The sequence below is a fragment of the Vicugna pacos genome, chromosome 3 (assembly GCF_048564905.1).
Source record: "Vicugna pacos chromosome 3, VicPac4, whole genome shotgun sequence".
Lineage (NCBI taxonomy): Eukaryota > Metazoa > Chordata > Mammalia > Artiodactyla > Camelidae > Vicugna > Vicugna pacos.
The window spans coordinates 18139665-18161695 of record NC_132989.1 but is presented as its reverse complement, the minus strand read 5'-3'; the positions used below and the strand labels follow the sequence as shown (position 1 = coordinate 18161695).

The window sequence follows — 22031 nt, the reverse complement described above, 5'->3', positions numbered from 1 at the left end:
GTTAATGCTTGAGGAATTTTAGTTTCGGCAAGTAATAATGTTCTCAAAAAAGAGAAGGAAACAGAAACTTCCAAGGCAAAGAGCCATTTTTTTTTCTCTCATTAAAAAAAAAAAAAAAGCTCATTGTATTTCAAAGCACAAGCTTCAGGAGATACAATATCCATCCTTCTCCCTCTCTCCCCACTCCAAAACAATCAAGCCCGGGTGAAAAATTGCACAACTGGATGCATAATAAAACCTGCTTACACGTGCAGAAAACACAGCAAACACCACTTTGACTGTTTCCAGACACTTGGCTAGGGAAAAGGTGCTTTCTCACAGCTGAGTCTCGGGCAACTCTGAGGACACAGAGGGCAGAGTTAGGAATGCATACGAGTCCTTCCCTCTTGCCGGGTGCAGTTCAAGCTGCCTAACTGAGCTCTTGTGCTCTGCCTGCAGCCTTGGCCTTGGCCTTGACCTGAGCTGGCAATGATGGGAGAAGGTTGGCTGCCTTCACGGCCCACCACGTGCCAGCCAGCCAGCCATTCAATAAAGATTCACTGAACCCCGTTATGTGCGAGCACCAGGGTGACAAACTCTGGACGTATCTGAAGCAGCAGGCACCAGGTCAGAGAGAGTTCATGATTTTCATCATTTTCCTGCATCCATTTCAAACAGGCAGGACGTGAATCGTATTGGAGAAAGTCTATCCTGTATGTTTTTTTAATTGAAGTATAGTCAGTTACAATGTGTCAATTTCTGGTGTATAGCACAATGTCCCAGTCATATATGTACATACATATATTCATTTTCATATTCTTTTTCATGAAATATCCTGTATTTTCAAAGTCATATTCCTTACAACTGGGGTTAGGCCCTCGCTGGGCCCTCATCTCTCTATGTGAGCAGAGAAAGCAGTCATCAGGGGAAGAACTCTTTATCCCCAACTATTTCCACTATTGGCACCTGGAAATTATCCAGCATTCACTTATTTTATTTGGAGCTGAAAAACAATTGGCAAACTACAGCTCAGCGGCCAGATGTGGCCGTAGCCTGGTTTTGAACAGCACACAAACTACGAAGGTTTTTCCAGTTTTGATTGGTTGGGGGAGGGACCAAAAGAAGAACATTCCATGACATGTAAGCATGACATGAAACTCCATTTTCAGCATCCAGAATTAAAGTCTGGTCAGCACAGAGCCAGGCTCATTTTTTCTGTTATCCACAGCCGCTTTCACACACATAGCAGCAGCATTGAGTTGGATAGAGATGGTGTGTCCCACCAAACCTGAAATATTTACTGTCTGATCCTTTGCAGAAAAAGTCTGCCAGCCCATGGGTGAGAACCTTGCCCTCTCTCTCTGTCTTCTTTGAAAATGCAAGTACCTGCTGGTCTCGCAACTTCTGAGGTCCTCAGTGCCTTTGTGAGAACGCGTGTATCTGGTCACTTGCAGCCTGGCAGGGAAGAGGCACCAGCTGGAACCTCCCCCCCCTTTCATCTCAGCCTCCAGGTGCACGTGTGTCACATCACACCTTGTTTTGGAATTTACCCAAATTCCGCCTTCTTACCCTTCACTCCTTCTCAGTAAGGTAGCTGGTGCCTCCTGACCCCTCCAGGGTAACCCTCACTGAGCCTGGCGTGGGGAAATGTTTGGTGAAGGTTAGCTGATGTGTGAGCGAAGAAGTGAATGAAACAGTGTCTATCAGCCAATAAGCATAAGCACCAGCTGAAGAAATGTCTGAATTCACGGACGATTCAGTGATCGAGGGGGTTGATGAAAGAAAGGAGACGTGAGGGGGGAGCTCAGTGGTAGAGTGTGTGCTTAGCTTGCACGAGGTCATGGGTTCAATCCCCATTAAATCTCCATTTTAAAAAGGAAGAAAGGAGATGTGAATGCTTGTCAGAGGGAGAAAGTGAACAGAGAAATCAGTAGTGAAGGAGGGGGTGGATCTGTGAGGCGGGTGAGCCAGTGAAGGCGGGCAGTGGCACCTCTGCAAGAGACACAGAAAGGAGACAAAGGGCGTCACTGCCCAGCTCTGCTGGTCTTGTCATTCTGCCTTGCTAGCTCACACCCTGCCAGCCTGGGGATTTTGCTCTTAATCAACCCCCTCCCTTGCTGAGGGTGTGCCCAGAGGACAGAAACACCTGCACCCTGGGCGTGAGGCCAGACAGCCTGCCTCCGCGCCGATGGCCTCCCATATACGGAAAAAATATGCCTTCAGCGCCTGCGTCCTCAGCCCCATCCCTTCCATGCACTGTGGGTGAACAGGACCGAACCCCAAAGCCAAGAGCCCCTCAAAGGCACAATTTCCAGGTGTACAGAATGGGCAACATGTTGGTTTGGACCAAATTCATGGCCAGCATCCTCCCAGCCAGGTAGGAAGACATGGAATCAAAACCACCCTATGCAAAGCCCCCTCCCCACCTCCACTGCCCAGTTACTCTGTTTTTTTTTTCAGTCTCTCTCCTTACTTTCTATTTTGTGTGTTTATTACCTCGCCTTCTCCCTCTCTAGAATATAAACTCCATGAGGACAGAGCCAGGCACGTGGAAATCTCAATAAATATCTGTTGAATATGAGTGACTTAGTCCGGGAAACAAGTCATGTACACCAACCGCTTGAACCAGCTACCAGGACATGAGCCCCTCTCCCAGTGGGGACCTGACCTGACTCTGCCGCCAAACCCCACGGGTGACCTTGAGCATGCCATCTTCCCTCTTGGAGGCTCAGGACATTAAGTCAGACTATCTTCAGGGTCCCTTCCAGCTCTCATATACTGGAGTTCTGAAGCCAAGGGGAGGGGGCTTCAGATTCTTCAAGGTTCATGTATAGTTAATATGAACCTCAGTCCCCTGACCACAACTCAAAGAAAAACTTTGCCTGTTACATAAGGGACAGCCATTCCGCCTGGCCCATGATCAGGGTAAAGTGACACTGGGTGTGTCGGCATCCCTGTTGTGGCCAGCAGCCACCTGAGCATCAGCAGTGACTATCCAAATGCAGCCAGCCCTCTCCCTCAGGCTTTGCTGAAGGAGCCAAAGCCCAGCCTGACGTCCCGCTGCCTGTGCCTTAGGAAAGCCCTGGAAGTGCGCCCTGAAACCCCGGCAGAGAAAGGACTAGGCAATCTCTTCCCAGGCGTCTACGCAGGGGTGCCAGAAACGGGGCATACTTGCCCGGGTCAGCCCAGCAAATGAGGTCCAGAGAGCCACAGAGGGCTTGTCTGAGGGCCCCAGCCCTCAGGGACTCCTGCGCCCTGGGACCCCTGCGGCCCTGGCAGCCTGAGCCTCTCAAGCCTCCGAAGCGCACGCGCTGCTTTGCATACTGTAGGGATCGCGGAGATGCCGGCTCTCAGTCACAGTGTTTAGGTTTGGATCCCAGCTCTGCTTACTGGCTGGCTCTATGGCCTTGGGCAGATTACTTTAATAGGTATTGCTTTGCCTTTCTCATCTGTCAAATGGGAATGGTGATGATAATAATAGTATTTAGCCCTTTGGTTTGTTGTGAAGATTAAAAGGGTACTTAGGAACGGGTGGTTCCCAGCAGGCATTCTGTAATATTAGCCTTTGCGGTGCTTGCGATTTCTGAAGTCTGTTCTGGTGTCCCCCATCTGACCCCAGTGAGACGATACACTCCGAAGAGACAGAGACCATGCCTCCCTTTCAACCCCATCCTCGTATTGCCTCACTCAAGGCTGGGAACACTCAGAACACTTGTCAACGGAAAGGCATCAGACATTCACTCTCAAATCATGGCCCTCCAATGTTTCAGGAGTTCTGCTAGTTAAAATCCATGACCCAGAGTGTTCAGAAAAATGACACCCAGAGTTTGCGGGAAACTGCTGGTTAGGAGAAGAGGCTGAGCTTAGGGGACAGCAAGAGAAGGTAAAGAACAAAAAGTAAACTGCCCCCCCTCTGCAATATACCTCAGTCGTTGGGTGTCAACAAATTCCTAACGCCAGCGGAAGACAGAATTGGGAGAAGGACAGTCCCTTCACATCTGTCCCATATGGTTTAGCCACTGACCTTCCTGAAAGCAGACTCAGCAGACATGTGCTGAGTGCTGAGCTACTGTGCTAAACTCTGGGAAAACAAATAGTAAGTTTAAGGGTGTTCTGAGGATGGGCCAGAAATTGGGATCTCCTCCTGCTTAATGCAAGTCCATGGTTTTACTCCTTCTGAGCACATTGAGATGAAAATATCCTGACACCTGGAAACAGAGATTCCCTGAAACGTACTCTCCCATTATTTCCTATCCAATGCAGCGCCCTGAAAGGTGAGATGCAGCTGCGGTCCCAAGCTGGTGTGGTTCACTCAGTGTCAGGAGAAAACAGTAGAGTGCTTGCTCCAGGGGCAGTCTGGCCTTCAGGCACCACAGACTGAGCCCTCGGGGCGGGCATTCAAAACTGTTGAAGTCTAATTTGAGGCAGTAGTGGACACGCTTCTCCTGACTTCTGCACCACCTTGTAAAGCCAGCAAGCACGCTATCCAGAAAGGGGCTGTGAGCCCTGGCTTTGGGCACGTCACTCTCCGTTCTTTTCACTCGCTTATATCCCTGAGGCTGTCCCTAGAAACGACCCCTGGATCTCAGTGGACTTGACAGCCACGTCCTGTCAACCCCAGGAAAAGGAAGAATTATTAGGTGACCAGCCACATCAGAGATCTCTGCCTCTGGGTGGGGTGTTTCCCAAGGGTCTCCTGTAACAACAATCCAGAAGAGGGAGGCAGACTTGTCAAGAAAAAAGATACCAGGCGGTGATCTGGGGGATCCTGAGGCCTCCAGATGCTACAGTTTCTAAGATTGTAAATCCTTCATTTATTAAGAGGACTTAATAACTCAAAAGGAGCAAAGACAACCGTTTTGATAACGTGGAGGGGCAGTGAGTGATTATCTTGTTTCTCTTTTTAAAAACGTCCATTGTAGTTGCTATGATATCCTTCAAGAAATTTTAAAAATAATGAGACAACAGATACATGGCAAGAAATTAGCTTTCTGAAGATGCCACGTGAACTTGACGTTGTCAAATGATTTCTGGGCTCATGACCTTCTTTAGAAGGTCATGCTTCAAGTCCTGCTTGCATTATGTCCTCCAGCTATATCCCCAAAGTGAAACCCACAGACCTATAAAAATTGACTGTCCTTAGAGAAAAACTTATCAAACCTCACCTAAAACAGATGAAGGAATTTAGGACCAGGCACGTGAAACAGCTTCCCTGGGGTCACATGGTGAAAGAATAATAAAGTGGGGAGACATACCTAGGAAATCTGAATCCAGAACCCAGGTTTTTAACGATTATGCCATTGTGTGTCTTGACTGGTTCTGGTCTGCTACTTTTCCATCCCACTCTCCCTGTGGGGCCCTTTTCCAAGTCTCAGCCCTATTCCCTCCACCATAAACAACCACTTTCTAAGACGAGGAGTCTGTTTCAGAGGCCAGCAGAGCACTTAACTTGTAGATGTTCAGAAACAGCTTTTCTCTGGGATGCTCTTATCCAGAAGATGTGAGGGCAGGACCCTGGCGTAGGGTGGACAGAAGATTTCTTGCAGTCTGTGCTATCCTGGTGAGCAGTGGCCTTTGGCATCAGTCCCCAGGACCTAGCACAGTGCCTGGTACTCAGGAGATGCGCGACAAGCATCTTCTGTGAATAAATGCCATGAGAAGACCCACAGCAGACTTAAGAGAACTTTACTTGTTCAGATTTTTATGGTCTCTCATGAAGTCCAGTGAGAGGATTTAATTATCATTATTGTCAAGCAGTTACTCCTTCAGATGGACTGCTATGACTAGGAGGGTAAGGGTTATAATTAAGGTTCTGGTATGCCCTGGCATTTCAAAAAGCACTAATAGCCCTCAGCCATCAGACTCTGCTTCAGGACTAAAATCCTGCCCTGAAGCCAGCAGGCTGTTGGGCTCAGGAGAGCATGAGACTGAAAAGGGAAGAAGGAGGTGAGGGGCCAGGTGGGAACACTCTTTGCCCAATCAGAGGGCCCAGTTTTAAGAAAAGGATTTTGACTTTCTCTTTTGACGTGGGTTTTGGGTTTTTTTTTTTTTTTCTACATTTTCCCAAGAAGCCAATGCAGAGCAGAGCTAGAGAGGTGTCAGACCTCACCCTCCGCTGGAAGCTCAGGGTGCATGAGAATAGCCCAGTCCCGAGTCAGGAAAGAGATTCCTGAATACATGTCCCCAACACAGGGGTAGTCACCCCTCACTGGGTCTTTGTGAAAGGGCATCTGGACTCTTGAGGTTGGCCCTGGTGTTCCAGAGAATGAATATTTCCTTCTTAAGTCCAGTTTCATTAAGAAGGTCCTACCTTCTGCCTCTTCTACTCACACATCTGCTTTGTCCCCCATCTCAGTGTTACAATTTATTGGGTATTTACATGAGCAAAGTACTTTGCATGCAAGTTCTGATCAAATTTTCACAAGAACTCTATGAGGTAGCTACTATTATTGCTCCCTTTTATAGATGAAGAAACTAAGGCTCAGAGGAATTAAGTCTGAGCCTCACAGAGTCGGTTACAGTGCCAAATTTCAAACTCAGTTCAGACATCCCCACCAGCTCATTTCATGAGACTCAGATATTCTTAATCAAAACCCAGAAAACAACAACATAAGAAAGGAAACTTTGAGTTCTACCTCACTTACAGGCATAGATGCAAAAGCCCTCCAGTACCTGTTAGCAAACCAAATCCAAAACTGTATGAAGATAGAATACATTGTGATTAAGTTGGGGTTTTCCTGAGATTGAAAGTTCAGCTGAACATTATGAAATTACCTGGCATAATCTATCACATTAACAAATTAAGGGAAAAAAGCTATCTTTTCAATAGCTTTAGAAAAAAAGGTTGATAAAATCCTATGTTCATTCACTGCACATAGTGAATCTTATCAAACTAAGAGTAAAAGGGAACTTCCTTAACATGATAAATGGTATCTAAATCTAACAAAATCTACATAATCTAATAAAATCTAAATAAGTCTAATAAAATCTACAGCAAACATCACACTTAATGGTAAAATGTTAAAGACATTCCCCTTAAGATTAGGAAAAAGAATAAAATGTTTGGTATGTTTCTGCTCAACTCTGTCCCTCCCAGAGCACCTTGCCAGTATGGAAAAATAGGAAAAAGAAGTAAAAGACTAAGTATTTGAAAGGAAGAAGCACAGTTGTTATTATTTGCAGATAATGTTGTCTGTTGGAGCACTCAAAAGAATCTAGGAAAATGTAATGTAGTAGGAATAAATAAGAATTTAGCCATGTTACTGCATACAATCAGTACAAGAAAGTTAATTGCATTTCTGTATTCTAAAAAGAAAAACAAACAAAATAAATAAATAAATAAAAAGAAAACAAACAGAAAAATAATTTTTTAAAAAAGATAGCATTTACAATAGCAACTCAATTTTTCAAAATCCAGCAAAAGACAGGCAAAGCCTTTTATGGAGAAAATGTATAAAACTTTATCAAAAGATGTTAAAGAAGACTTAAGATAAATGAAGAATTATGTCACACTCTTGGGTTGGAAGACTCAACGTCTTAAAGATGTTGATTCTCCCTCCAATTTATTTATAAATTCAAATCCCAATGAGTTGTTTGTTTGGAATGCAAAAGATGATTCTAAAATTCTAAAATTCAAATAGAAGGACAAAAAGCCAATAGCAAAGGTACTTTGAAAAAAGAAGATGGAATTTCGTTGGGGTGAAGAGTTGGTCATACCCAATCAGATACCAAATTTTATTTTAAAGCGATAGCAATTAAGATGGCATGGATTTAGCATAGGGATTCTATTAAACCAATGGAACGTACTGGAGAACCTAGAGACAGACACAGCATGGAGACTTGATTTATGACAGAGCAGGTTTTGCAGATCAGAAGGGAAGGGTGAACTGTGGTGTTGGGTTAATTGAGTATCCATGTGGAAAAAGATGAAATTGGATTCCTCCCTTGTCAAAATCAGTTCCAGGTGGATTAAAGACTTAAATGTGAAAGGCAAAACTATAAAATTTTTAGAAGACAATATAGAAGTATATCTTTATGACCTTGGGATAAAAAAAATTGTATTCAAGATTTTTTGAAAGTATCAACCATCAGGGAATATATTGTAAACTTGACTGTATTAGAAATAAGAACTTCACTTTATCCAAAGACATCACAGAGTAAAAATACAAGCTACAAAACAATTCATATCCAAAATATTAGAACTCAAAAGTTAATAAGAAAATAACCCAAAAAAGGGCAAAGAAAGAGACAAAGGAAATGAAGAAGCATTTCATATAACAAGAATGGCCCATAAACATTTGAAAAGAAACCCAATCTCATTAGTACTCAGAGAAATCAATTTGAAACCACAATGAGGTATCATTTCACACCCACCACAGACAGTTACCCACAAGCTCGGCATTACCACAAACTTTCGAGATGGTGGCATAACAGGAATTGTCATTGGCTGCTGGCAGAAGTATAAATTGTTACAGCCACACTGGGAACCAGTTTGTTATTGCCTAATAAAACTGAGCAGGCTCATGCCCCATCAATTCTACTCGTAGATGTATATCCTGGTGGAACTCCTGTACATGTGCACAGGGGATACACCCACGAATGTTCATAGAAACATCATTCAGGACTGCCCAAACTGAAAATCACCCAAACAATGCATATAGGATAAAATGGTCAGATGGTGGTAGATGCATACAATGAAATACGGGATGGCAGGGAAAACCCACCACAAAAACTGAGTACTGAGTGCAAGAGGCAAGTAACGGGAGAATCCACGCAGTGTGAATCCCTTCTCACTGTGTTCAGAAACAGGCAGACCTCAACACCGTATCATTTATGGGTGTGTACCAACAAGGTAAGAATTACACAGAAAAGCATCGGAACAATTAAGTACCTTTCAGCATTGTAGCTCCCTCTGGGAGGAGGGAAGAGATCAGTTTATAGAGGAATATGCTCCCCCCCCACCCTACTCCTGCCCAGCACTGCAGCTAATCTCTTGGCAGATCAAAATAAGTAATACTTCCTGAATACTTACAACGTGCTGAATAATTTACATAGATTATTTTATGAAATCCTCATAAAAACTCAATGAGAAAAATACCGTTATTGTCTCATTTTACGGATGAGGAAATGGAGGAACCACAGAATTCAATATTTGCTCAAGATCACATAGCCTGGTAAAATGCTAGAGCCACTCGCCTGAGCACTAAGCGAGACCTGTTCCCCGACTCCTGGGCGGGAGCTGCATTTTCTCCACCTACATGACTGATGAGGGGGCCTCGTGGCCAGTAGAATGTCGCGGCAAGTCTGTGCCAGGCCCTGCCCCGGTCCCCTTCCTCCCCCATCAACACCTCAAGACCTGAAAATGCCCAGAGGCCACATAGCTGTAGATTCTTCTGTCCCTGATAAAGACTTCTTTTCAATGAGTCATTTCCTTCCAAAAGGAGGAAAAAAATGTTTCTAGATCGTAGGAGAAAGACCCACCCGCACCCTCACACACATACCCTTTCTCTGATCCTGCTCAGATCCCCAGATTCTATGCCAGGAAGCACCAGTTGCTAGAAGACCTCACATCCAGCCTCACAAACCCTTTGTGGCACAACTGACCCCAGGAAACCACCCACCACAGCCCATTCACTCAGACAGGTTGGGCCTCAGTCTTCAATCCTAGTAACAGGAAGAGACTTGCCTCCTCAGAAGGTGGCCATCTCCTTAGTTGTCTGCATTGACCGGGTGGGGCCTTCGTTTCTGTCTTGTTCTGTGTGTGTTTGTGTGTGCGTGTGTGCGTGTGTGCATGTGTTAATACTAGCATTGGTAAGAGTGTGGGCTCAGGACCTAGACTACCTGGTTTTAAATTTTGTTTCATTCTAGTTGAGTGGCTTTTCTTTCCCTCAGTTTCTCACCCAAAAATAGGGGTGATAAGAGGACCTTTAATAAAGATTGAATTACCTGTAAAGCACTTAAAACTGCCTGGCAAGCTTTACATTCTCAATATTAGCCATTGCATTATGTTTGGAGAATAGGTTTTCATAGAAGGAGGTGACTGCACTGGGAGATGAGTGGGGAGGGGCTGGGGGAACAGATCGAGGCGCCGGCAGTGCCCTGTTGACTGTACGCTGGAGAGGTCTTCATGCTCTGCCCTGTCTGAGCAACTTTTTGGAATGCGACCTTGGCCTGCCACCCCAGCAGACTATAAACCAATCCACCCCCACCCTGCTCTGCCCACAGCCACAAACCACAGAGAAGACACACCATGGGTGGTGCAGGGTGTGGCTCCTGGTTTTCCGCTGTGTCAGGCCGCAGCGGCTCTGCTGTGGGCCTGGCTTGGGGCATTCACTGGTTCTGCTTGGCTTTTCTATCTGTGCAGGTCAGCACTTACCACCCTGCACCTGCCTCCCCGGGACACTCCACGGCCATCGTCCATCTGCCTGGCTCCCAGCAACACCTCTCAGCTAACATGTGAGTAACACCCTCAGCCCTCCACTCACAGGGTCCTGGAACAGACAGGTCATCTTTGCCATCCCTCTGCCATCAAGCATCCCCCGGCCCCAAACATCCCATCCAGAGAGACCGCACCTCCCTTCCTTTACAATCACCAAAGGAAATAATGGTGAACAACGTGATTAGCAAACCACATCATCCTGGCTCATTATTTTACAAAAGTAGAAAGAGACTAGAAGATAATATACCAAAACATTGCAGGGAGATTGAGTCCTGAGCAATATCTATGGTCTTCCTTTAGATTCACAATGCTAGGTCATAAATAGATGTTGCTTGCTCAAGTCATCAGGGAAAAAAGAAATACAGCAATTTAGACAGAAAAAAACCTTGCAGATGAGAACACTCTCCTAGCCCCTTTGATAAAATCAGTGTCTCGAAGTCCTTAAGGTCTAGAACTACTTCCCAATATCTAGCCTGAGTAACCCTGGTAACCCTGAACCTGGCAAGCCAAAGTGGGTTGTTTTTAATGCCTTTAGTCAGGCAGTTATTCTCTTTCGCCAGTATCACTATTCCCAAGGTCTTCCCCCTCCAGCTCATACCTGGATGTTACCTGCCCAACTCCTCTGGGGACTTCAGAGTGGAAAGTTAATGCTCCAATCTGAGAACATTTCTAGCACATTTCAAGCCTGCTCTCCTCCATCCCACCATGCAGCCAGCACTCCGACTATGCACCATTAAACTGAAATTAGCCTCTGCCTCCCACTTCCCAGGGTCCACCTCCTGCCTACGTTAGGCAAGCTCCTCCCCGTTCCTGGGGTCAGACATGTCCGTACCCTTAGGAGAGGCAGTGGATCAGACAGGCTTCTGTACTGACCCCTCATTTCCCTGAACCTTGATGGCTGTGACCGTTTCCTTGAGTGACACTCTAAGCAGTGTGAAAAAGCATCCTGGCAGGGGGGCAGAACCATCACTTCTGGGTTTGAGGCCCAGCTCTGCCACTATTTCCTGGTCACCAACTCCTCTCTCTGTTCTAAGTCAGTTTCGCCATTGTCAAAATGCTGATGTGACCTAAATAGTGATTTGCAGCTGTGGGGCACTCTAAGAAGGAGTGGGAAGATGGTGGGGCCAGGGATCTGGGCCCTTCCATTGCTGTTTCAGCCAGGTTCTACCACTTTTATCTGCCTGACATGTTAAGATTTCAATTCTTAAAAAGTTGTTATTGCTAACCACTGAGCCAATGGGCTCTGAGTTTCTGTCTCCCTTTACCTTTTGCTGGTTCCATGCCCTCCACTAGGCATGTTCACCTTCTTCTCTCACCAACTGCCTGTGTCTCCCCAGGTTTGTAGCCCTGCACTCCTATTCAGCCCATGGACCCAATGAGCTGGACCTACAGAAGGGAGAGGGCATCAGGGTCCTGGGGAGGTACCAGGACGGCTGGCTCAGGGGCGTCTCCTTGGTGACCGGGCGAGTCGGCATCTTCCCCAGCAACCATGTCATCCCCATTTTCAGGTGCGCCCTCTCCAGTCTCAGGCATCAGAGGTTGGTGTATCTAGACCAGGGGCCAGCTGTGGCTTGAATTGCTGAAGGACCCAATACCCTTTCAGAGTGTAGATCAAGAAAAAGCTTTTGCTCTAGTACTCTCCAAACACTTAATTTAAAAAAAAAATAGCAAAAATAGTTATCTCTTAAGTAGTTCACAGTTTACAAACACTTTTGCATCTTTTAACTCACTGTCTATACCTAAGGATCCTGTAAGGTGGGTGTCATTTTACAGATGAGGAAACTGATATGCAGAGTTAAGCAACCTACTCGAGGACTAGATTTCAGGTTTTCTACTGTGCAACCCACCTGCAAATTTAACTTCACACTGCCACCCCAACACTCCATAATCGTGGCACAATGGGAAAATGCAATGATTAGAAGACCTCTTGGAGCACTTTGGGAGACTTCCCAGGATGCTGGGCCATTAAGCAGGGTTTTCATGACTCATCCGACCACACCCCAGGTCACATGCTAGTTACCCTGCAGGTCTTCTTCCCAAACAGCCTTTCCCAGCCTTTTTCATTCTGGCACACATATCAATTCCACTGGTCTACACTTTGTCCAGCCGCCTCACATGACCACCAATGCACACAGACCCCCAGCTTATCCAGTCCTCCTCCAACCTCCACCCCCTCGAAGCCCAGGCAAAGCCTGTCACAAACCAGTGAGGCCATCAGCACCCATAAACCCTGCCTTTATGATACACCAGAGAGTCATAACTCCAAGGAAAGTGATAATCCCATTGTTCTCTACGGCAGTCAGACCTGAAGTCATATACGGCCAGCTTGGGGGAACTTCATGTAGGCGGGGGCACTGTGTCCGGAGGAGGGCAGCGATGGTGAGGAGGTAGAAACTACATCATCAGAGAAACCCATAAAGAAAGTAGGATTGCTTGAGCTGCAGAAGACAAGGGTCAGAGGCACCATGATAGACTGTGCAGACCAGGAAGTAGACTTATTCTGGCAGGGGGGCAGTGAACCAGTGGATACAACTTGGAAGGTTTCAGTTTAATAAAAGACTGCACTTTCTAACCCATATATTTTCCCCATCAGACTGGCTGGTGAGGTGGTGGGTCCCCTTTCTCAAAAGAGTACGTGCAAAGTGTGGGTTCCAATAGATCAGATCCAGGCAAAAAGATTTCTTCCCATGACAGAAGGTTCGAGTAGAAGATTCTAGTTATTCCCTTCAGTGAAAGGTTCTTGGAATTTGTTAGAAGGTTGCAAAATCTCCAGAGGCAAACTAAGGGTGTCTGTAACTGATGCTTTAATTCAATTAGTTCAGTAAACATTCATTCAGCACTTAAGCTCAGGCACCTTTCTAGACACTGGAGAAACACCAGTGAACAAAATACACATGTGCCTGCCCCCTGGAGCTTACATTCTAGTGGGACAGACAGACAGCAAGCAAGGCTTGGAAGTAATATATGTAGTAGGCTAATCATAAGGTCTAAGAAGAAAGATAAATCAGGAATGGGGGACAGAATTTGTGTGGGGGTGATTACAGTTTTAGTAGGTTGGTCAGGGATGGCCTTACCGAGCAGTCAGAAGGAAGAATGAAGGAAATGAAGGAACTGTGTTCCAGGCACAAGGAACAGCAAGTACGATACAAAGGCCCTGAGGAAGGAGTAAGCCTGACGTGAAAGGCCAACAGGACTGGATCAGAGAAGTGAGAGGGAGGGTAGTAGGAGATGAGGTCAGAAGGGTAACGGGGATTCAGATCATACAGAATTGCCCCAGTCGTGACGAAGAATTTGGCTTTAACCATAATATAGGGCTTTGAGCAGAAAAGTGACATGATCTACCTTACGTGTTAATGAGGAGCCCTCTAGTCGCTGGGTGGAGAGTAAGAGTAAAGGGTGGAAGCAGAGAGACTAGTTAATCGGACACTGTAGTAACCTGGGGTCGGGAGGTGATGGTGAAATGAACCAAGACGTTGGCCATGGAGGTAGGGAGCAGCGGTCAGATGCTGGGTGTGCCCAGAGGAGAGACCACAGGATTTTCTGACAAGTCAGATACTGAGTATAATAGAAGAGAGGCTTCAAGGTGAATCCAAGTTTTCGTTTGTTTGTTTGTTTGCCCTGAGTAACTGGAAGACAGTTGCCTTTCACTGAGATGAAGTTAAAAACTCTAAGAGGAACAAACAGGTTTTGAGGTGTCAGAGGGAAGCAAAAGCTTGGTTTCCAGGAGATTAAGCCCCAGATGCCAGTTAGTAATCCTAGTAAATGGTAAACGGTTGCGTCTGTAAGTCTAGCATTTAAGAAAGACGTCCAGGCTTGAGGTGGTACTTAGAGCCCTAAGACTGGATGAGGTCATCAAGGCAGGATCCCTGGTGTTGGAGAGAATGACAGGTAGCCAGGGGCTGAATTCTCCAAGGAACGAGGGGAGAGGCCTGCGGGGGGAGTGACATATGCCACAAGGCAGGGTGGAGAGTGGAGGGTGGAGGAGTCAGATAATGCGAGTCAAAGCCGGGAAGTGCTGAGGAGGGTGGGAGGATGGCCCAGAGTGACAGTGAAGAGCAGGGAGGACGCCTGCCCTAACTCCTGAGCAGCTTCTTCCAAGGAGCCTACCATGAACGCTCTAGGCCCATCTCTACCACTGGGGCATTTGCTTCTGCATCCGGCTTAGCCCTAAGTCCTGGTTCTTGCATGAAAAAAAAAATTAAAATAAGAATGACTGTACAATTTATCATCTAAACTAGGATGCTTTTGAGATAAAAGAGGGACTCTTAATACACCAGGAGAGCAGGCGTCAACAGACTCTCCTGGGAAAATCTGGACACGTGGTCACCCTATGCATGTAGGACTCTGTTCCAGTGTATTTCAAGGCTCCAGCTTTCCATTCTATCCTTCTTGGCTTTTCTCCAGGGTAGATCTATTGAGTTCTTTAGCATGTAATGAGCACCTAGGCTCACCCACTCCCAGACGGCCACGTGTCAGACAGCGGACAGAGTTTCAGCATCACAGGTTGCCACTGAGTCCACCCCCCACCCTCAGCTCATAGGGGCCTCAATATATGGCTGTACTGAGGCACGGCTTATGCTGATGGGTGTTTCTGCCTCTAAAAAGGAAAGACCCTATCAGAGCATAATCCCCTGAGGGCTATTAGGGGACAGCAGATCAATGCTTTGTGGGGGGGGGGGGTTCCTTGGCAGCCTCCCAGATGCAAAGAAAGTTCCCATCCCCACGAATCTTGGACACGGATGACATGCTCAGTGTGTCTATCTAGGGGCAGGTCCTTGTTCTTAACAACGCTTCCCACTGTGAGAGGTTTAGTTCCTCCCACTTCTCATCTGAATGACGCCGTCTTTTGTCAGCTGAGTTTCTACTACTGAGTGGGTTGAACTACATCGTGAGGCCCCTTTCCACTCTTTGGTTTGGTGTGTGGGAGAGGTTTTCCTTCACTTCTGTTGTCTGTTGGCAGTGATGGCTCTGCACTGCCACCAGCCTCCGTGGTGGACAGGACTGCCTATATAACACAGGCAGACCTCAAAGGGCAAGGTGCCCCCTGAGTGTCTGAACATTTGCTCTTATTAGCATCATCCCCTAATGAACTGAGCCAGCCAGAGTTTGGGGATCATTTATCCACCAGTGTTGAGTGAAATGCCAGGGCTTTGATTTATGACTCAGCAAGTGAGCCCTTTAATCACTGAGAGAGGAAAGTCGACTGCTCTGTACAGAGCTCCAGCCCTCTGTGCTCAGTGGTGATGCCAACCTGCCCAGCTGTGACCACAGCCAAGTCTCTGCCACCACCACCTAGCTCCGGATCCCGGAGGGGTCCCCTGGCTCAGGTGGTACTGAGCACCTGTCACATGTCATCCCAGCCCTTCGTGACAGCACCTGCATCCCTTTGGGTCTCCTCCTGCACACATGGTCTCGGCGGAGGCAGAGTTTCCTCCCTTTTCAGAGGTTGAAGAAACCAGCTCCTCCTCTCCATCCTCCTTCTCAGCCCATCACCACAGCTGAGGGACAGGCTCAGCCTCCTGGGACTTGGGAGTGTGAACAGGGAGCGAACAGGGTGCGGAAAGGATGGGGGCAAAGTGGAAGACGATTCACACCGAGAACTCAGCAGCCCCTGATCAGACTCCTCCTGCCTCAGATCCCTGCTGCTCAGCTCTCTGCAGCCTCCCTTGGATCCTTTCCAAGCCCTTTCCTCTCCCTCCCATCCTCTCAGTAAATGCCCTTCTGCCCAACTAGCCACGAAACTTCTCTTTCTTGCAACCTCCACCGGACACATATGCCACCCCAGTGCCCAAGGGGTGGAGAAAAGCAACACGTGGATCAGCACTCACTTTCCTTTAGCTTTCTACACACAACTAGATAAAGATTGTCACAGTCCAGGCTTTTCCTTATCAGGAGGCTACTGCCAGCGCTGAGCACGGTATTGCTGCTGTGTGGAATGCCTCTTTCAAATACTGGGCAAGTTCTTAGGGGCTCGTATCACAGGTGAAAAAGGGGACACAGATACCTGCGCACTCAAAGCAGCAATGGAGCAAATCAGAGGCAACGAGCACACCTCTCTCTTAAACCCGGCATGTCTTTCCAGGCTCTCCATCTAGAAAACATGGATCATAATGCATGCAGGTCTAGGGTGTCGTGGGGATTAATTAATCTATGTTAGCAAAGTGCTGTGAAAGTGTTAGGTAAGTGCTAAGCCCCAAAACACAGAGCGACTCGGTGTTGGGTGGGGGACTTGAGATTTAGGAGTTTTTGGAATCTGGCCTAGTGCTGGGCTCAGAAAAATGAGGTTGTACCTTGTCTGTAAACAGCTGTCCAAGGAAGGGACTGTGGAATAGGCTGACCTGGGCCTAGCTAACTGTATTCTGTCCTTGCTGCTGCTGCTGGCAACAGTTTTGGTGCTTGTCTCTTCTGTTGCCAGTCCATTTTGCAGCCTCCAACACTTTGATGCCTTTGTTCAAAAGACGGGCAGGTGCAGGCTCTGCCAAGGAAGCCAGTGCTGGGGAGTTCTTTCCAGCCCAGCCCTCATCTTCAGATTGTAGCCTGAGCTCTTACTGGTGGACCGCCCAATCCACTTCACTGACCCAGTCACTAGGGACCAGAGGCAGGTTGAAGGCTGTGGACAGAAGCCCCCTGGCTGCAAGCATCAGGTCCTGGTGCATTTGGCTGTGTGCGCTTCCTGGGCAGAGTTAGCCGTGTTAAATGATGTCTGACCCATCTTGTACAACACTGGTGGCTTGTTATTAAACTCCACACCGTTTTTTAAGCAAAAGGAGGGAAAGGAGAAATAAGGGGGAGATTACCTAGAGAGAAACCTGGAGGCAATGATGGAAAGGAAACCAGAGGGAAGGCATCTCTGTGCTGGGGACTTGATTGAGCTGGTTATTCCCAGGGAATCAGCAGAGGCTATTCAATCAACAGAGTGACAAGGTGACTGATGGACTGCTCAGCAGGCATTGTGATGTTGGGGTAGGATTGGTAGAAAGCCAGGAAGGGGTTCAGGGAGTTTCAGACTGGAAGCAATGGACAAGAGATTGCTGTTTTACAAAATTTTGATACTATTCCTAAAAATCAGAGCTTAAGGCTGAAGAATTAGGTCTTAAGGAAGCCTACCAGCTCCTTTGGTTTGTTTATTTCAAGTAGGATGCAGGGTTTTCCCTGCTACCAAGTGATGGATGCTGTAACTAGCCAGGAGATAGTGTAGCTCAGCAGTAAGACCACGGGTGATATAGCTCAGGGGTAGAGCCGAGGGCCAGCCTGGACCTGGGTTCAAATCTCAGTTTGCTTTCTGTTAGTTGCTTGGGCAAATAACCATAAGTCTCTATTTTTTCAGTCTATAAAACAGTAGCATTAAGAGTAACTACCTCATTTGATACAACATTATAAAATGATTATAAATCAATAAAAAATATTTTAAAAAAAGAGTAACTACCTCAGAAGGCTGTTGTAAAGAATCCATGAGCTAATGTGGGCAAAGCATTCGACCAATGCTGGGCATACCGTAAGTGCACAATGTGTGTGAGCCAGAATGACTGGCTGCAGTACTAAAAGCATCATGGCAGCCATTCAACAAACATTTATTAATAGACAATATATGCAGAACCCAGAGGATATAAAATGGTCATATAAAATCTCTGCCTTCAAAGAGTTTAGAATCTAATGGAGAAGTCACTGAATGAACAAGAAATGGCCACTGCAAAGCAAGATGAATACATATAAGATCTTGTGATCTGAACTCAAGGGCTGAAGGAATGTGGAGTGAGGAGTGATCAGAGCTGGAGTGAAAGCTGGTGAAACTGGAGTCTTCTAGTCCCACCAGGGCCTCAGTAGGAAATCCGCTCCCTGCCCTCAGTGCAACCACAGTTATCAAGGTGCCGAAGGTGAGGTCTACGTAGTTCAGCCTATGCGGTTGACGGAGACAGTGTAGGTGGGTAGGAAGAGGGTGAGGAGAGGCCAGATTTCGTATATGATTGGGAGCTTATAATCCTTTAAAATAGGACTCTAGGGGGATAGGGTATAGCTCAAGTGGTAGAGTATATGCTTGGCATGCATGAGGTCCTGGGTTCAATCCCCAGTACATCATCTAAGAATAAATAAAGAAGTAAAACCCAGTTACCTCCCCCCACCAAAAAACAAAAACAAAATAAAATAGGACTCTTGACTTAACATTTTCTTTCTCTATTTCTTCTCTTTCAAAAACAAATTTCCACAACCAGAAAGGCATCTAGCTTTCCAGATTCCCGCAGCCCTGGTCTCTACACCACGTGGACGTTATCCACCTCCTCTGTGTCCTCCCAAGGCAGCATTTCCGAAGCTAATCCCCGGCAGAACCGTCCCTTCAAGTCCGTCTTCGTGCCCACCGCTGTGGTCAACCCCATGCGGAGCACAGCCGGCCTGGGGCCCATGGGACAGGGCTCTCTTCGCAAAGGGCGGAGCAGCATGAGAAAGAGTAAGTGGTGGCCTAGAGGAACGTGCCTAGAGCTAAGTGATGGGGACATCTGACCCCAGGTAAACAGAGTGCTTTTTGCAAACACAAGGATCTTGGCTTTAAAACGAGCCTCCATGAAGGCTGCTTTACAATTCCCAAATACTGAGTTGTTTGATTGGATGAAACCGGACTGTCTCAAGCTCACTGCCCTCAGTCACTTCATACATGCACGTTAATTGGCTGGGCTGACGGCAGCCCTGAGTACCAACACAGAATTAGGACATAGCTGAGGTGGATGCTGGGTCTTATGAAGACACAATGGCTAAAGCACCTGCTGGATCAGTGCTTCTCAAACTGTGTTCCAGAGAGCCCCTCAGAGGGGGTGCCAAAAGGGTAACAAGGGAAGGATGCAGGGGAGAAGGAAAAGGATGCTAAGAGCCCCTGAATCCCACTTTCCTTAATTACTACATGCACAAGGCAAAAAAAAAAAAATTATACTGTACAAAAGTCTCCTTCATATAGCCTTAACCCCCAATCCCAAGTTCTTGTCCACATACATACATACCTTGTAATCACAGCACACTGTTCTGCTCCTTGCTTTTATTTTTATGTAACATCTGCTCTGCATACATGGCAATTATATAGATCCTTCATCTTAAAATTGAACTTCTGCATAAGACTTCATTTTTAGGGGTTCTAAAAAGCATTTGAAACCCATTGTTCTACAAAACTTCAAGCTTCTATATCCATACACCTCTCCAGAAGAAGACAGTGAGCCAAGAGAAGTCAACTTGATGTATTCTACATCCCCTGACTTAAACTGGGCTCTGCAATCTCTCCTGCTATCTCAGAAAAATGATTGTAGGTAAAAATGCAGCATGACTAGTCAGAGCAAAAGATTCACATGTGGGACAATACGCCACACAGGAAAATGCCCCAAGAAAATTTCAACAAGTATAGTAGCTCCACCCTTTCTCAGTGCTTTCATCTGATCTCCGGCTTGACCACCAATCCCACTACTCTTGCTTCTTAATTCTTCCCAAACATGCCTCCCTCCTCCACCCTCTGCACCAACCTCCACCTTCTCCCCCCAGCACACACACACACCAGGTAGTCCCCCCACAACAGCCTCGAGCAAGTGACTGACCTCTTGGGTCTGCAGTTTTCTCATTTATAAAATGGAAATAAAAATAGAACCTACATCATCAGGGTAATGAAATAATCCACTTAAGCCTAATAGCACAGTGCCTGGCACATAATAAGCCCAGGGGAAATGTCAGCTATATTTTTATAGTGTTAGTATTTTCTCAGGACTATCACTGCTACTACAACTAAGCAGATCATCTAGAACGTGAACTTAGGGCTGACATGATCACACTTGGTCTTGACCACCCATGAATGCCAAGACGGGCATCCCCTTGACAATGCTCAAGCTTCCTCTTGGACACTCCCTCCCGACCTCTTCGTAGATCTTGATTGGCCTGGAGTTTTGCCCGTTTGCATTGTATGCCCACGTAATAAGAAAACATTGAATCTCTTGGAAGTTAGGAACGAAGATAAATAGATAAGGTAATAAACTGATTTTTCGTGCATTTCTCGGGGCTTAAGGACATGTCTGCGCAATGTGGGTTTGACTGTCTCAGGTCCCAGAGGCTTTCTCTCTCTCTCTCTCTCTTTTTCTCAAGGTGAGGCTGGTCAAGCTATCAATCTCCCCAAAGCGAAGAAAATGACAGAGAACTGACTGTATGCACCTCACAGGGCTGTCAGTGGAAAAATAAATGTCGACACTGAAAGGGCAGACTTGTGCAAGGGGTGGCTGGCTTGCTGGCAGCAGCTGAGAACGCCGATAGTGTTCAGTGAGCATTCTGCTTTTTGTGTTTGCACCCAGCTTGATGAAGACTCATGACACAGGGCCTGCTGTGCTGGACACAAATGGCTTTGATTCACACACGTGTCCAGAGAGTGTCACGAAGGACTAACATCTCTGCTGGACGTCACCTATGGCTCTAAATGTTGGGAGACCCTTAACAGAGAAATGGCCCCCCAGTGCTTCTCAGTGTCTCCCCACTGCTCTCCAGAGTGCAGTGAATTCTCAATTATTCTCCAGGTCACCCACAGGACACATGCTCGAGAGATGGGCATCTCCTGTCTTCCAGAGAATCTGAGGAAGGCATGGCTTCCTTTTACTGAGGGAGGACCATCAAGAGTGAGCTCAGGGAAGGGGCAAAACCAAACCCCTAGACCTTGCATTTTCAGGGTTTGCTCTCCTTTACCCCACAAAAGTGATAGGTAACAAACATGAGACATTTATTATGTTCCAGGCACTATCCTAACACTTTGCACACATGGTACAACATAATCCTCACCCCAGCCCATGAGGTGCTGTTACCAGCTCCAGTTTACAAGGAGGGGACCGAGGAGCAGGGGGGTGATGTGACTTGCCCCAGGCTCCCTAGGAGATCTGATTCCAGAGCCTGTGTCGTGGGATTTGGCAAAGCATACCCCTAACTCGTGAGAAAGCTTTCCAAATTTGCTTCCGGCTGCTGTCACATTTGCCCGGCACACACACACTAATTGCCACCCACTCTTCCTCCCTGAGGACCTGACAAAAAGCAGAGGTCCCACTACCGGAGCTTCCGTCAGAATTTGCGTCATGAAACTGATCAGAGTCCTCTCCCCTCTCTTCTGCTTTCTCTCCCTCCCACTCCTGCCTCTGAGCTGACTCTCTCTCTTCAGTTTCTCGATTCCTACTGTCTCTTCCTTTGTCTCTGTCTTTGGTTTCCTCTTTGGTCTGCATGGCTTTGTGTTTGCTTCTCACTGTGAAGCTATCTCTTCAAGACTGTCTTCTTCATTTTCTATCTTAAAGGCCTGGAGAGAGAGTAGGAGAGAGAGAGAGAAAGCGTGTGTGTGTGTGTGTGCATGTGAGAAAGAGAGAGAAAGAGAGAGAGACAGAAGGCAAATGGAGGTAACAGACCTCTGACACCCTGTGCCCCAATATTCACCCAGCCAGTTATTTGCTGCCAGCCTCAGCAATCAGCACTAAAAAAAGAACAAGGTCACCTTTGAAAGACCCTGGGAGAATGTCAGTGCAGTCGAACTGGGAAAGCACTGAACTATTCTGGGATATCAGGGCCCGGCACTCACCCAGCCCCCGCCCAGGCTGCTGTCAGCCGCCCCTCTGCTGACGTCACT

General features: G+C 46.9%; 1 protein-coding gene across 5 annotated transcripts in view; it reads left to right on the top strand.

Moving 5' to 3' along the window:
• SH3RF2 (SH3 domain containing ring finger 2) overlaps positions 1 to 22031 on the top strand; it is a 123399-nt gene that overhangs the window by 82227 nt on the left and 19141 nt on the right. For all 5 annotated transcript variants that reach the window (XM_031671778.2, XM_072955557.1, XM_031671767.2 and 2 more), the window contains exons 6-8: positions 10343 to 10434; positions 11755 to 11925; positions 18628 to 18860. In XM_031671778.2, the coding sequence (XP_031527638.2) occupies positions 10343 to 10434; positions 11755 to 11925; positions 18628 to 18860 (496 nt within the window). The remainder of the gene's footprint in view (positions 1 to 10342; positions 10435 to 11754; positions 11926 to 18627; positions 18861 to 22031) is intronic.